The following is a 13,235-nucleotide window of genomic DNA, read 5'->3' on the forward strand; positions in this document are numbered from 1 at the left end:
GGTACCCGAAGTTTTCTCAAATGTATACAAAGTCATGTTTCGTTTCCATGACATTTTTTTTCAATGTTAAATTCAAACCTGAGTTCATCACACTCGACATCTTCATATTCGGATAACATATAGCCTAGTGGTGGAAAACCTTTTAACTAGTTCATGATTTCCCTTCAAACAAAGGTTAAAACTATAATATTTCTCCTCTGTGACATGTTTTGGATATGTGAAGGTACTCGATCAACATGTTTGACCACCAGAAGTTGGTTATCCTCTAAAAAGCTTGCTATAAATTTTCTCGACATGCTCCTGACGCAGCAATACCGAAAATGTGTTTTCACAAAATACTCGGAGGTTATATCACATCTTTTAAATTGCAAATCAAATATCAAGCTAATATTTATATACTGTTCAATTCAATCTGACTTACACGTGCTAGCTCATTCCCTGAGGTAACTGTTATAATTGGTTAATGTCGTCGGAGGTGAAAAAGGATTATTTGGCCATAGTAAAGGCCACACATGTGGATGATCATGGTAATATAAAAAAATGATATCAATGGCTCAAACAAACTTGATATGAGTCAGTCACTAAGAGGCAGGTACGAGAAGGGGAAATATAAACATTCGCTTCAAATGTGAATACAAAAAAAACCTTAACATACTCATGTGAATGCATGCATTATACATATGTGTATCTAGAAGCTCCAGTAGAGCAATCACAAATTGAGATGGCAAACGTCCGATATACAAAAACACAACTAACACTATCACAAAACATAAGAAATATTTGTACCAGTTGTGGTTGTCTCGGTATAGACTATTGATTTTGAAGAAATTTATTAAGTTTCAACTATGTTTGGATAAAAAGTCATCACTTTGGAATAGTGTCAAAGAAAAATGATACCAAATATGAAATATCTACAATATATCATATAGCAAATATGGCCAGAAGACCATATTAGAAGTTACTAGAATGATACATTATATCCACAATATTTCATTAAATCAAATATGGTGAGTAACCAGAAGTTACTAGAAAAATTATATGTTTACCACATGACATGACTAAATAGATCATCAACATAGCATCATGATATGCCAAATAATTAAAAGTGCTAACCAGCACTACTAAGTAATCTAACAGTCTTGCTACCAAAACACCTATTATGTATGCAATGAATTTTCTTAGCGAATCAATCTTTCAGCCATCCAAAAAGAAATTCCTACCAACTATCCCACTTATATGTGGACCATGTAAATATTCATTGGTCTTAAGTGATGCATCCATATTTTAGAATGCTTTTAAGTGTATATTGTTAAAAAGGGATTTTGTCCGACAGTATAAAACGTTGATCTTTGACATTATTTAATGTTGAACTTTGACAAACAATTGTAGAGACCATTGTTGGGAACAATATGAAATATAGTGAGAGGCATATATAGTCGAGATAAATTTTCATATTTACCGACTATCTAATCAATTCAAAACCAACTGCTAATCATAAATACTCCCCACAACAATTGGTCTCTAGAAGAGAACCAAAAGTTATTTTAGTTATGCAATATATGTAAGTACCAAAATGGACATGTTTACAACATTTATACTGACTATCCATTTAACAAACCAATATTTCCAGTCTTAGGGGGAGACAAGATAAGGAAAATAAAAGACTGGTAATACAACTAAACAGAGAATGCATCATATTAAATCTCGACCCCAGAAGTGGTCAATATTAATTTGAAGTCCAAAAGGGCATGACTTTTCAAATAATAGCAAATGAAATACCGGATGCATTCATAAACACAAATAGATTGACAAAAGTCACGTATACCAGCACTAAATTCACCTGCTCGAAATAAAGTAATTAGAAAATGATTACCGTATCAAGAAAATGTGGGAGGTAAATCGGTTCCAAAAGACAAAGCCCACAAATACAAAAAAAAAGCAGAGTAACACAGTTGGTTTAACCAGAAGAGGTTGCATAGGATACCCCAGAAGTGGTAGAATACAATACCCCATAAGTGGTTGTATACAAAACCCAAGAAAGGTTTGCATACGAAAACCTTAAAAGAGGTTATTGTTAAAATCCTAGAGGAGATAGCGAAATTCTGATATAGGATAATGGAGTTCCAGAAGAGACTCAGTTACCAAACAAGTATGAGATCTCAATGATTTATGTACAAAAAAGTATAATATGGAACCATAATGAAACACGTGTAAAATGATATATTTGAATATGCTATAGCAATAGATGTAATCGACGAAAAAGATTACGTATATGGAAATTGTGCAAGAGTGTCTAAATAGCCAAAATGTCTAGATGACTTAAATGCCAATTAAATTCGCTCGATAAACTAAACGTTTTCGAACTAGCAGTTCGAACACCCATAGACGTCAAACCAATAGGTTATAAATGGGTGTCTTTAAATAAAAAGAAACGTAAAGAATGAGTTTTGCGATGTAAGGCATGATTTTTAACATAAAGATTTTTTCCCAAATCCCAGTAGTTGATTATGTGGAAAAGTATACCCCTGTAGTGGATGCGATAATCTTTAGATGTTTAAAGGCCTCGCAATATCAGAATGACTTCAAATAAAACTTATGGATGTCGTCACTGTATACATGTACGAGACAATTACAAATGACATCTTCTTAAAATCCCTGAAGGATTAAAAATGCTCAAATCATTATTTAACAATAACCCCATATGAGTTATATAAATCTTAAAGGGACTGGTCCTATGTGGTATAATTGACTTGGTTGATACTTTGAAAAGAGGGGGTATAAGTTTGATAAAATGAGCTATATATACTTATCAAGATTTCACTCTTAACGTTCAGTGTAACTGGAGTTTACAGTGATGTTGTAAATACTATCGAAAGGAACTGTCAAACTATAAAGTGAGAATTCTGAAAAGATCTTTATAGAGTGTAGTTATTCTCGACCCACAGTTCGAGTATATCGCAGTTCGAATATATATGTACCATATTTGCTCATCCATCAAACTACATCCATAAGATGTTATATGGATAAAATTCATTTGTTGAGTACGCTAATGGTTGTCGAATTGCTTGACATATGGAAAGGATTTTATTGTCCCTAAGAAGAGGATAGATAAATAATTGGTCCAGAAGTACCATACTTAACTGCGAGCAGAACAATGGTGTATCTTGTAAACAAGACGACACCTGATATTGTTTTCTTGATAGATGTATTGGCAGGATTACAGTTCCAATTTAATATGTTGCACTCTTTTGCCCTTTACTAAGTTTTTCTATTAGATTTTCTTAGTAAGGTTTTTGATGAAGCAACATATAGCATCTGTTTATCTTATAGACACTGAAATACCAACTTAACATCATCCTGGAGCATGTTGTTAATTATGTATAATGCGCAATGCACTCTTTTTCCCTTAGCTACGGTTTTGTCCCATTGGGTTTTTTCTAGCAAGGTTTTTAACGAGGCATAATTACAAAGCGTATTAAATGATATGGGATTCGAGACATGATATTTTTCATGAGAAAATATGGAGTCACAACTATCAGATTATGATAATGAAGGATATCTATTAGACCCCCACAAAGCTCAATCTCAATCTAAATATGTTACTAATGGAAGTCAATGATTTCAACACATTTAAGACAGCTGAAGACTGGAGTCAATAAAAGGAAGCCGAATTGTACTATTTGAAGACAGTGCAAGCTGAATCAGAAGAAGTTGAGTTGTACTGTTTAAAGGCAATGCAACTTGGATCAAAAGAAGCCTAAGCAAAGAAGACTACATCAAAGATCAAGTCAAGTGATTATTACTGAAGACTGAATTCCACAGACTAAGAGCTATATGTAAAATTGAGGGGGAGTAATATACATGTACTCTTTTTCCTTAACTAAGTTTTGTCCCACTGAGTTTTCTTAGTAAGGTTTTAATGAGGCAGTATAACTGATCCTGAAGTGTCAGTTAATATCGGTCCTGAAGAACCAAGCCAATATCTTCCAATGTATAATGTTGATAGTGTCTAATATAAAATGTCTGAGGGGGAGTGTTATGAATGCAATCATTTTATGGCCCAACCCAATGTTTATGGGCTTTAGGCTTTTAGGGATTCTATTGTACTAGTTTATATATACGATTTATATGTCAGATGAATGGAATGATTGAATCAGTTTCTCTCCATTTCTCTCTTGTTTTATCACATTTTTAACATTTTTACACTAACAATAATTACGTTATTAGTTACATATTTAATTACTCTATCGTCTAATTACAACCTAATGATCACTACAAGAAGAGCATCATATAAGACATGAATAGATGTGTTTAAAAAAACATGAAACAATTTATGCAAAATTTAAAACTCTATCATTAAGAGGAATCAACTTCCTATTTGTGCCAATGTTGATATTAGATCATTACTACATGTGTTTTCATTTGAAAATTACAAAAAATGATTTGATTAACAATAACAAAGTGGGTGATGATTTCAAACAAAGATACAAAGACATCCCTAATATAATGGTAAGACTTATGGCATATCCTTTACGTATAAATCATAAAACTTTCAATAACTAACAAATTTGATTGCAATGTAGAATAACACACTATGTGACTACATACAGTCTACAAGAATCAACCAGTAGAACATATTAAGAGAAGTACAAATTACAAGAATACAAAGACAATGGAGAACTTTAGAAAACAAAATCGATGAAGGAATCCATGTAATGTGACACATGGAAACAGATGAGGATGTTCAACAATAGTAACTTAAAGGATTGAGGCATCAATTTTCATAAAAATGCTATTATCAAACATCAATCACCCAAAATTTGAACTTATAATTGAAGCAGAAGATTTTAAAGCAATGGATCAACCAGTAAAGGATGAACTAAAGAAGGATCTACTAGAGAAGTTGAAAAAGAGACAACATAAATTTGTTTTACTCGGGTTTAATCGTTGTTTAGAGTATTTGACGTAACAAAAATAGATTCAGTCTTTTGGTTTGAACATGGTTAATCAATAGATTCAATATGTTGAACAAATGTTAGGAGTTCCATTTTGTTGAATATGATTGAACAAATGTTAGGAGTTTCATTATTTTGGATGTGATTGAACAAATGAATGTTGTTTTTAATTTGGTGTGTTGAACCATATTGCTTTGTTTATTATCAGTCTATTTGAATTCTATTTATTCTAGTTGGTTAATAAACAATATCACTCTACACTATAAACAACTGCATATGCAAATTAATTACTCTATGTATCAAAATAATTATTCATGTTATATGAAGATAATTACTTTGTTATACAATAATTACACTACACAAGAAAAACAATTAGTTAACAAACAAATTATGCCAGCTATAAACATAATCACTCTAGTTATCAAAACAATTATTCTACACAAAAAAGTACTTATAAAATGTAAACAAACAACACTACTAAATCCACAAACCTAAAAACTGGTAATTTGTATTCAATTCTAATAACTTACAATCCTTTAGAAGTTTCACGGTAGATATAGTATCGAACGAATCAACACTAATAAGTGATTTAGAATGTCATGATCTAGCTCCCCTCATACATGACTGTATTCTCTCTGTCTTTTCCAATAAGTGATTTACATGTTCGAATATTATGACCTAGCTTCCCACATACATTGCATTCTCAACATTTTTTTCCCATCATAACTGGTTGTTTTTTTCTTTTTTAAATTTAATTATCTTATGTGAACCGCATCACTTGTTTCTAATACGAGTTGGAAATTTCATAGTAGATATTAATGTTTGATTAGACCCAAAAGGAAAAGCCATCATATTTTTTTCTTCAAAATTAGTTTAGTCTAACAACTCTTATCTGCCTTTTCCATCATTGCTTTCAATTGATCTCTAATTCTTCACCAGTTTTTTTATATCGCGCGTTGCGGCGAAATCGAGCAAATGATAATGTAAAACAAACGTGATTTGAAAATAAAGCATGTTGTTTAGTTTATCATCGTACCGTTTTATAATACCCAATAAATACTTTATTTTGAGTACAACTTCGTTTTTTACAAAACTTATAACGAAATGTCGGGGAAAGAAATCAAACACAACTACGTACTTAAGTTTTTAGAAAAAAAGTTATAAACGTAAATTATTAAAGAAGTGTCAAATTAATCGATAAATTAATATATGTCCAAAAAAGAAAAAAAACAATTATTAAAAAAAAGGTAAAGAGAAAATATGTTTAAAAAATATGTTATTAAAAGTAAATATAATAATAAACTATTATAATATATTAAATAATAAAATAATAAAAAACTATATATTATTATAAAATAAAGTTACTGTTCATTATTCCTCGCTAACAATATATACAACTTCGTTTTTTAACAAAACTTATAACGGAATGTCGGGGAAAGAATCAAACACAACTACGTACTTAAGTTTTTAGGAAAAAGTTATAAACGTAAATTATTAAAGAAGTATCAAATTAATCGATAAATTAATATATATTCAAAAAAAGAGAGAAAAAACAATTATTAAAAACAGGTAAAGAAAATATATATTTAAAAAAAGATGTTATTAAAAGTAAATATAATAATAAACAATTATAATATATTAAATAATAAAATAATAAAAAAATATATATTATTATAAAAATAAAATTACTATTCATTATTTCTCGTTAACAATATATATAATATATATAATTGTTTGTAAAATTTTGATTAGTAAATTATTCACTAGCAAACTCACGCACAATGCATGTCGGCCAACCTACAAAACAAAAGTAACAATTAGTCTACATACGTAATTAATCACTGAATGTAATTACATAGAACAATTACTCTAGATGGCAATATAATTAGCCTAAATATTATTAAAATATAACAAGCTAAAAAAATAAAGAAAAAATTATCTTAAGAACCCTAAATATTATGAAAACCGTGAGATCTGAGAACCGATGATAAAACCATTCAAGCTAAAAACAATTACACCATCATTATTTTTATATTATTATTATTATTATTATTATTATTATTATTATTATTAAAATTAACATTAGAAAATAATTAACTTTTCAATAAATTCATCTTTCCTCTTAAAATCAATCTTAATAAACTTTTTACATATATGTATAGGGTTGTAAACGAACAAAACGAACACGAACAAGGCCGTTCGTGTTCGTTCGTTAAGGAAATAAATGTGTTCACGAACGGTTTATGAACACTTTCCGAACGAGATTTTATGTTCGTGTTCGTTTATTAAAGAAATAGGCGTGTTCGCGAACGGTTCACGAACACAAACAAACACAAACGAATTTGACGAACGCAACGAAGGATAAAGGTAGATGGCCTAGATAGTAGCACTGGAAATTGAATCCCTTATTGTGGAACGAAGGTCGATCGTATTCGCCGATGTAAATAATGAGAAAGGAAAGGGAAATGGTGCATAAACAAGGTGAAAGAGGGTTTCTTAGTTTAATTGTTAGGGTAATAAAATAAATAAAACTTTAATAAATATAAAAAGTATAGATAAAATATATAAAAGTACAAAAATCTTTAATTAAAACAAAAACATACGAACATAAACGAGTGTTCACGAACACCTTACTTAACGTTCACGAACACAATCGAACGAACAAGACCTCTTTTCATGTTCGTTCATTTAACCAATCGAACAAAATTTCGTGTTCATGTTTGTTCGTTTATTAAACGAACGAACATAAACGAATGTCCCGACGAACGGTTCACGAACTGTTTGCTAAACGTTCGATTCGTTTACTATGTAAATAAAAAAAAGTACATATGTGTAAATGGCAAACTTACTTTTATATGTACATATTTTAATTGGTTTTTAACCAAGTTTTCGTAGGACTCACAAAATATATGAGTTATCTTTAAATACATATGCAGAGAGAGTGCTCACACGTAGGGCTGTAAACGAACTGAACGTTCAGCGAACAGTTCGTGAACTGTTCACCGGGAAGTTCGTTTATGTTCGTTCGATAAGCTTAACGAACGAACACGAACAAAAAAAATTGTTTGATAAGCTTAACGAACGAACACGAACAAAGGTCTCGTTCCTTAGACTGCGTTCGTGAACGTTCGGAAATATGTTCGTTCGTGTTCGGTTTTTTATGTTTATTTTTCTAAAAGTTTTTAATGTTTTATTAATTTTTTACTTTCCCCCATATGTATTATTTCTCTCTCTCTGGCCCTCTCCCTCTTTTGATATCACGTTCCTTCATTCAGCTTATCTCCAATCGATTGAACTCAATATTATCCATCCCTTCAATCTTTAAATGGTTATATTTAATTACTTTCGTTGTGTACAATGTTTAAGATTAACGATGCTTTTTTAATTTTCAAAATTAAAGTTCATTTGTGTCCGTTTGCGTTCGTGGTTTGTGTTCACGAACTGTTCGCGAACAACCAAAATTCCTTAACGAACGAACACGAACACAAACTTCCGTTCGTCATGTGTTCGCGAACAGTTCACGTACATCCAAATTTCCTTAACGAACGAACACGAACATAGCCTTGTTCGTATTCGTTCGGTTCATTTACAGCCCTACTCACACGCATCCAAATAAAAAAATAGAAAAAGGCAAAAAGTCACATTCTATAAAGTTTGGTAATAAGTATATCGAATATTAGATTTTTCTTTTCTTTTTTAAAGCTAAGCACCAAATCATTCAATATAAATGCGAACACATCATCAATCATTCACAATGATCACACGTGACATGCATTTTGATGTATGCTAGCCCAAATTTAATATCGATTCAATGAGCTCATGGATGTGAAGGAGTGTATAGTTTTAAGTAATGGGAAGTTATAAGATATGGTCGATGCAAGCACGTTTAAAAAATAAACATAATGATCTTGGGTGGTGAAGAAACACTGATCTAATTAGGGAGTTAATTAAGATTGGTTTATGTTCCTTTCATAATGGTTAATCTTCTTATGGATATTTGAGCTCCGACTTGATAATCGATCCTGCAAAACAGAACACCGTTACTCGTTAAGAGGGGAATGTGGGGGTTTCCCTCTTAACCAGGCTCCGGCGTGAGAATAAGCGACTGCTTTGAGAGTAATTAAGTGCTAAGAGTGAGAGTAGGGAGAATAGAATGTTTAACCTGTGGAATGAGGTCTCTATTTATAGCCGGAGAGGTGTAAGAGGTTATGGGCTGATGGGCCTTGGGCCGGAAACGGACAACATAGCGGATATGCTCTTTGCCTCGCTGGCGTCGACCGCTTAGTGGCTTCTAGACGTTCGTCGGTGCTGGCGCACCTTGATTGGAGCCACGTGTGATTGTTGTCGGCCTTGTTGTCCTTCTGTCATCAGCAGACAAGTGGAGATCGTGGGACAGTTGTCTCCGTCCTCTGATTGGTGCCACGTAGGCGTCCTTGTGTACTTCTCGTCAGGCGATCGTGGCGCACGACTGACCAGAGCCTGCTAGACGCTCATTGGCTCCTTTTACTGCCACTTGTACCTTATGTACCACTGTAGGTAGCCGTGCGCTTCCCTACTGTGTGGTTCTGGTTGGACAGCAAACTAACCCGCGCGGGGTTAGTATGCTCATTTGTTCCATTGTTTTATGCTAAGTGCTGATATCTGAGCCTCTTGTGGGCCCTGCCTCGCGCGGGATAGACCATAACGTGTTGTAGGTCGCGCGTGGATATTATTAATAAGTTTTCTGAAATAAGGAGTATGGTCTCGTGCGCAACCTGGGCGGAGGTTTGCGCGACTTTTTGGGACCATACCCCTTCAAGTCCCCCCAGTCCAGTGCTGCACCATGCGCAACGCAAGTGGTTGGAGCTCTGGACTTAATAAAAATAAGAGAAATAAGGGTATAGGGGAAATGTCCTTTTGATCCTGATTGGTGTGGCGCATGTGGAAATTGTTGTTTTCAATTGCGCTGGTACCCAGGCAGGTCTTGAAGGATTTATTGTTTGTCTGAACAGGCGCGCAAGGTTATTGGAGGTGACGTTTAGCTTGCGCGGCTCATGTAACTTTTTCATGAAGTTACTTGTAATTTTTATGGCGGGAAACTTCGAAATTTGAACTTCTGACAGGTTGGTGGGATAAGTCGTTGAGTGCGACGTTTGAGTTGACCTCTGGCACGGATGTCATCATGCCGACTGCGGCGGTTGCACTTCGTGTCAGGAGAGTGAGGCCTACGCGCGCGTGGTAACCGTCACCCCTGGTTTTCCGCTTGACGTGGCAGCCTCTCGTTGGTTAGCCTAGCGGCGAAAGCGGCACGGTTACCCATCGCATTAAATGCGATGGGTATATATAATCGAAGAGAGGTGAGAGGTTCTCACTTCTCTTCGTTGCTTTGTTACTTACTTACATTCACGTTTAGAGGCGCAACTGTATCAAGCTGCCTTCTCCACATTTGGTGGTTCCATGGGCGTGCGCCCATTGCGCGATGATGAAGAAAGCTGGTATGACCAGATTAAGGGCAACTTCATGTTTCCGGTTGAAGGTGCCTTTGCTTCGCCGCCAACTGCTACTGAAGGTGCGCAATATCCTAAACCTCGTCCTTTGCGCTCTGTGACTTCTGCTGGGAAAGAGATTCTCTATCTTTCCAGCGAGGAGTCAGTAGGGTCTTCCAGCGGCGAGCTAAGTTCGTGGTCTAAAATCTTTGCAGGTGTGTTGCGCGACCTGGGGATTGACCCAGAGGAGAAGAAGAAGAAACCTTTGAAGAAGAAAAAGAAGGTTGATGTTGAAGTGACCAGCAAGGGGACTGGCACCAGTCGCGCAACTACTGCTGCTGTCAAAGGTACTCTTCGCCTTCGACAAAGTGACTTAGATGATTATGTGATAATCAGTGACTCATTTGAAGGCTTGTCGCGTACAGCCAAGGCAAAAACTGGTGCAGGTGGATCGAAAAGTTCTGGGAGCGCGGGTTCTCGTAACCCTGAAGCTGGCGCGACTCCATCTGTGCCCGAAGATGATGAGGCGGAAGAAGAAGAAGATGCTGATGCCCAGCTTATTGGCAGGAAGAGAGGTAGGAGCGAAGCCACGGCTGGTGTGGTTTCCGCGCACACTGCTGTCGTGATTCCCGTGGTTGGGAAAACGAGCAACCTGCGCTCGTTGTATAAATTTTCTCCGGGTATGTTCTTTGCTTCTCTTCTTAATACTTTTTACTTTGCTTAAATGTACTTGCATTATTTTTGCAGAGATCAAGAAGAAGACCCCTGAGAAGGGTGTCATGTTCAATGAGGCTGCGTCGAAGAGGCCGAAGATTACCATCAAGTCCTTTGATATTGCTGCTCAGGACGCCGCGAAGGCTGCTGAGGCGCAGCGAAAGGCGGAGGAGAATCAGAAGAGAGAAGAAGAAAAGAAGAAGAAGATTGAGGAGGAGAAGAGGAGGAAGGATGAAGAAGAGAGAAAGAGGAAGGAGGAGGAGGAGAGAAAAAGGAAGGCGGAGGAGGAGAGGGTGGCCGAAGCGGCGAAGAAGAGGGCCCTGGAGAAGGAGTTAGAAAAGAAGAAGGCTATGGATCAGCCTGTTAATGTTCAAGGGCCCGAGGTCGCAAAACCTACCCACTCCGCGCATGTCATTACTTCTAAGGGGTCAGGTCGTTTCACCTCTAGCGGCGCGAGCTCTGGTGGAGCGGGGGGTTATAACCCGAATGTGATTGGGGCGAAGGACACCGTTGGTGATATCTATTATAAAACTTATAATGAAGAAGAACGCGGTGATGCTCCTCATCAAGCCCCCTGGAGCTTAAAACAGAAAGATACCTTCCATGAGTTCGGCCCTTGCCGCGAGTGGTTCTTGAACTCGTTTACTTCTGCAGAGGTCAATCGGCAAAGGGCGAAGCCCCATGAATTGTTATATCGCACCTTTATACTTGGAGAGGCCAACGCTCGTGCTGCCAATCACCAGATAGTTCGCGAATGACGAACAATGGTTAGAGAGCGCGCCGACTGGGAGGGTTATCGTGAGCGCACGTTAAAACGCATTGCTGAGTTTGAAAAGTCCAAGGCTGCTTTTGATGAGGAGAGAGCCAAATTTGAAGCCGATAAGAAGGCCGAAGAATGGGGCCGCGAGGGCCTGCAAAAGAAACTCCACAATGTTGAGGAGCAACTGGCCAAGGAGAAAGCCGAGTTCAAACGTATCTGCGCCCAGGACAACGAGCGCGCCTACGCGGCTCGACAGAAGATTGTTGACCTCGAGGCCAAAGTTGCTGATTTGACATCGAAGGTAGAGGAGGCGCATGGTGAGAAGGCTGCCAAGCAGCAGATGGAGGTTAGTTTATTTAAAACACTTTTTCTTGCTATGTTGTTTACAAAATGGCATAAGTTGTTTGTCAATTTCCAGGTTGAGTTGTCTGAGGCGAAGGTACAGTTGTCCCTCAAGGATAGAGATCTCCAAGCTAAGGACATTGAGATTGCTGAGCTCAAACGTCGCTTGAATGAGCAGATTGACAAATGTGAGTCTTTGGAAATTGACCTGGGGGCCGAGAAGGTTAAGGCTGCCACAGCTGAAGAGGCGCGTGATGTTAGCACTGCCGCGCTTAATGTGGCCCAGACCAACTTCTCCGAGGCCCAAGGCATTGTTGACACACTTGTGTCTGAGGCGGAGTGGATGCGCACTCGTGGAGTAGTGCTGGTAAGTTTGTAATTTTGTTATGCGCTTTCTACTTTCGTCCGAGTTGCCTCTGATGTTCCGCTTTTGTTGAAGGTTGCCAACTCCATTCTTAATGCTGGTGAATTAGATCGCGCCGTTGCTGCACTCACGGATGCCGCGCGTGCGGTGGGTCATCGAGGGGGCTACCTGGAATGTGCCAGTCATGTTGAGCAGATGCTTGGGCAAGAATTTGATGTGAGCCATTGCTCGGTGACTGAACAGGCTGATGCCGCGCTTGCACATGCTGAAAACTCATATGACAACCTTACTTTGCCTGTTATGGATCTGGTTGTGGAATCTTTGAAGAAAGACGACTGGTGTCAGCGTCTTAAAGCAGTTCTCGATCCACCAGTTACCGTCGAATTATCCGATGAAGAGCCAGCTGGTGATGACGGTGGCGATGGTGATGATGATGGCAACGATGACGATGGTGAGGATGACGAAGATGATGATGGTGATCGACGCGATGAATAGAATAGGTTGTTGATAGGCGTTTGTGCCTTGTAATTGTCTTTTGCAACTTGATTGTAAATGCTGCGTTGTTGCGCAAGTTTATTATATGAATCGTTTTCGTTTTTTCCGTTGCAATTATTGCATTGCTGTCAAAACCTAGG

At 36.9% G+C, this 13,235-nt stretch overlaps 1 protein-coding gene across 1 annotated transcript; it reads left to right on the forward strand.

The window, feature by feature from the left end:
* The first annotated feature begins 10,267 nt into the window (after positions 1 to 10,267).
* Positions 10,268 to 11,892, forward strand: LOC110901422 (MAP7 domain-containing protein 2-like). The gene is made up of 4 exons (XM_022148253.1): positions 10,268 to 10,271; positions 10,348 to 10,503; positions 10,831 to 11,100; positions 11,168 to 11,892. Exons 1-4 carry the CDS (start codon positions 10,268 to 10,270, stop codon positions 11,890 to 11,892), a joined length of 1,155 nt encoding a protein of 384 aa, XP_022003945.1.
* The last annotated feature ends 1,343 nt before the right edge of the window (positions 11,893 to 13,235 follow it).

Source organism: Helianthus annuus, chromosome 5, assembly GCF_002127325.2.
Source record: "Helianthus annuus cultivar XRQ/B chromosome 5, HanXRQr2.0-SUNRISE, whole genome shotgun sequence".
Lineage (NCBI taxonomy): Eukaryota > Viridiplantae > Streptophyta > Magnoliopsida > Asterales > Asteraceae > Helianthus > Helianthus annuus.

Excerpts from the sequence above, each read along its gene's own strand:
- LOC110901422 (XM_022148253.1), top strand. Across the intron at positions 10,504-10,830 it reads GCCGCCAACTGCTACTGAAG|GCTTGTCGCGTACAGCCAAG; the intron begins GTGCGCAATATC and ends ACTCATTTGAAG. Across the intron at positions 11,101-11,167 it reads GTTGTATAAATTTTCTCCGG|AGATCAAGAAGAAGACCCCT; the intron begins GTATGTTCTTTG and ends TTATTTTTGCAG.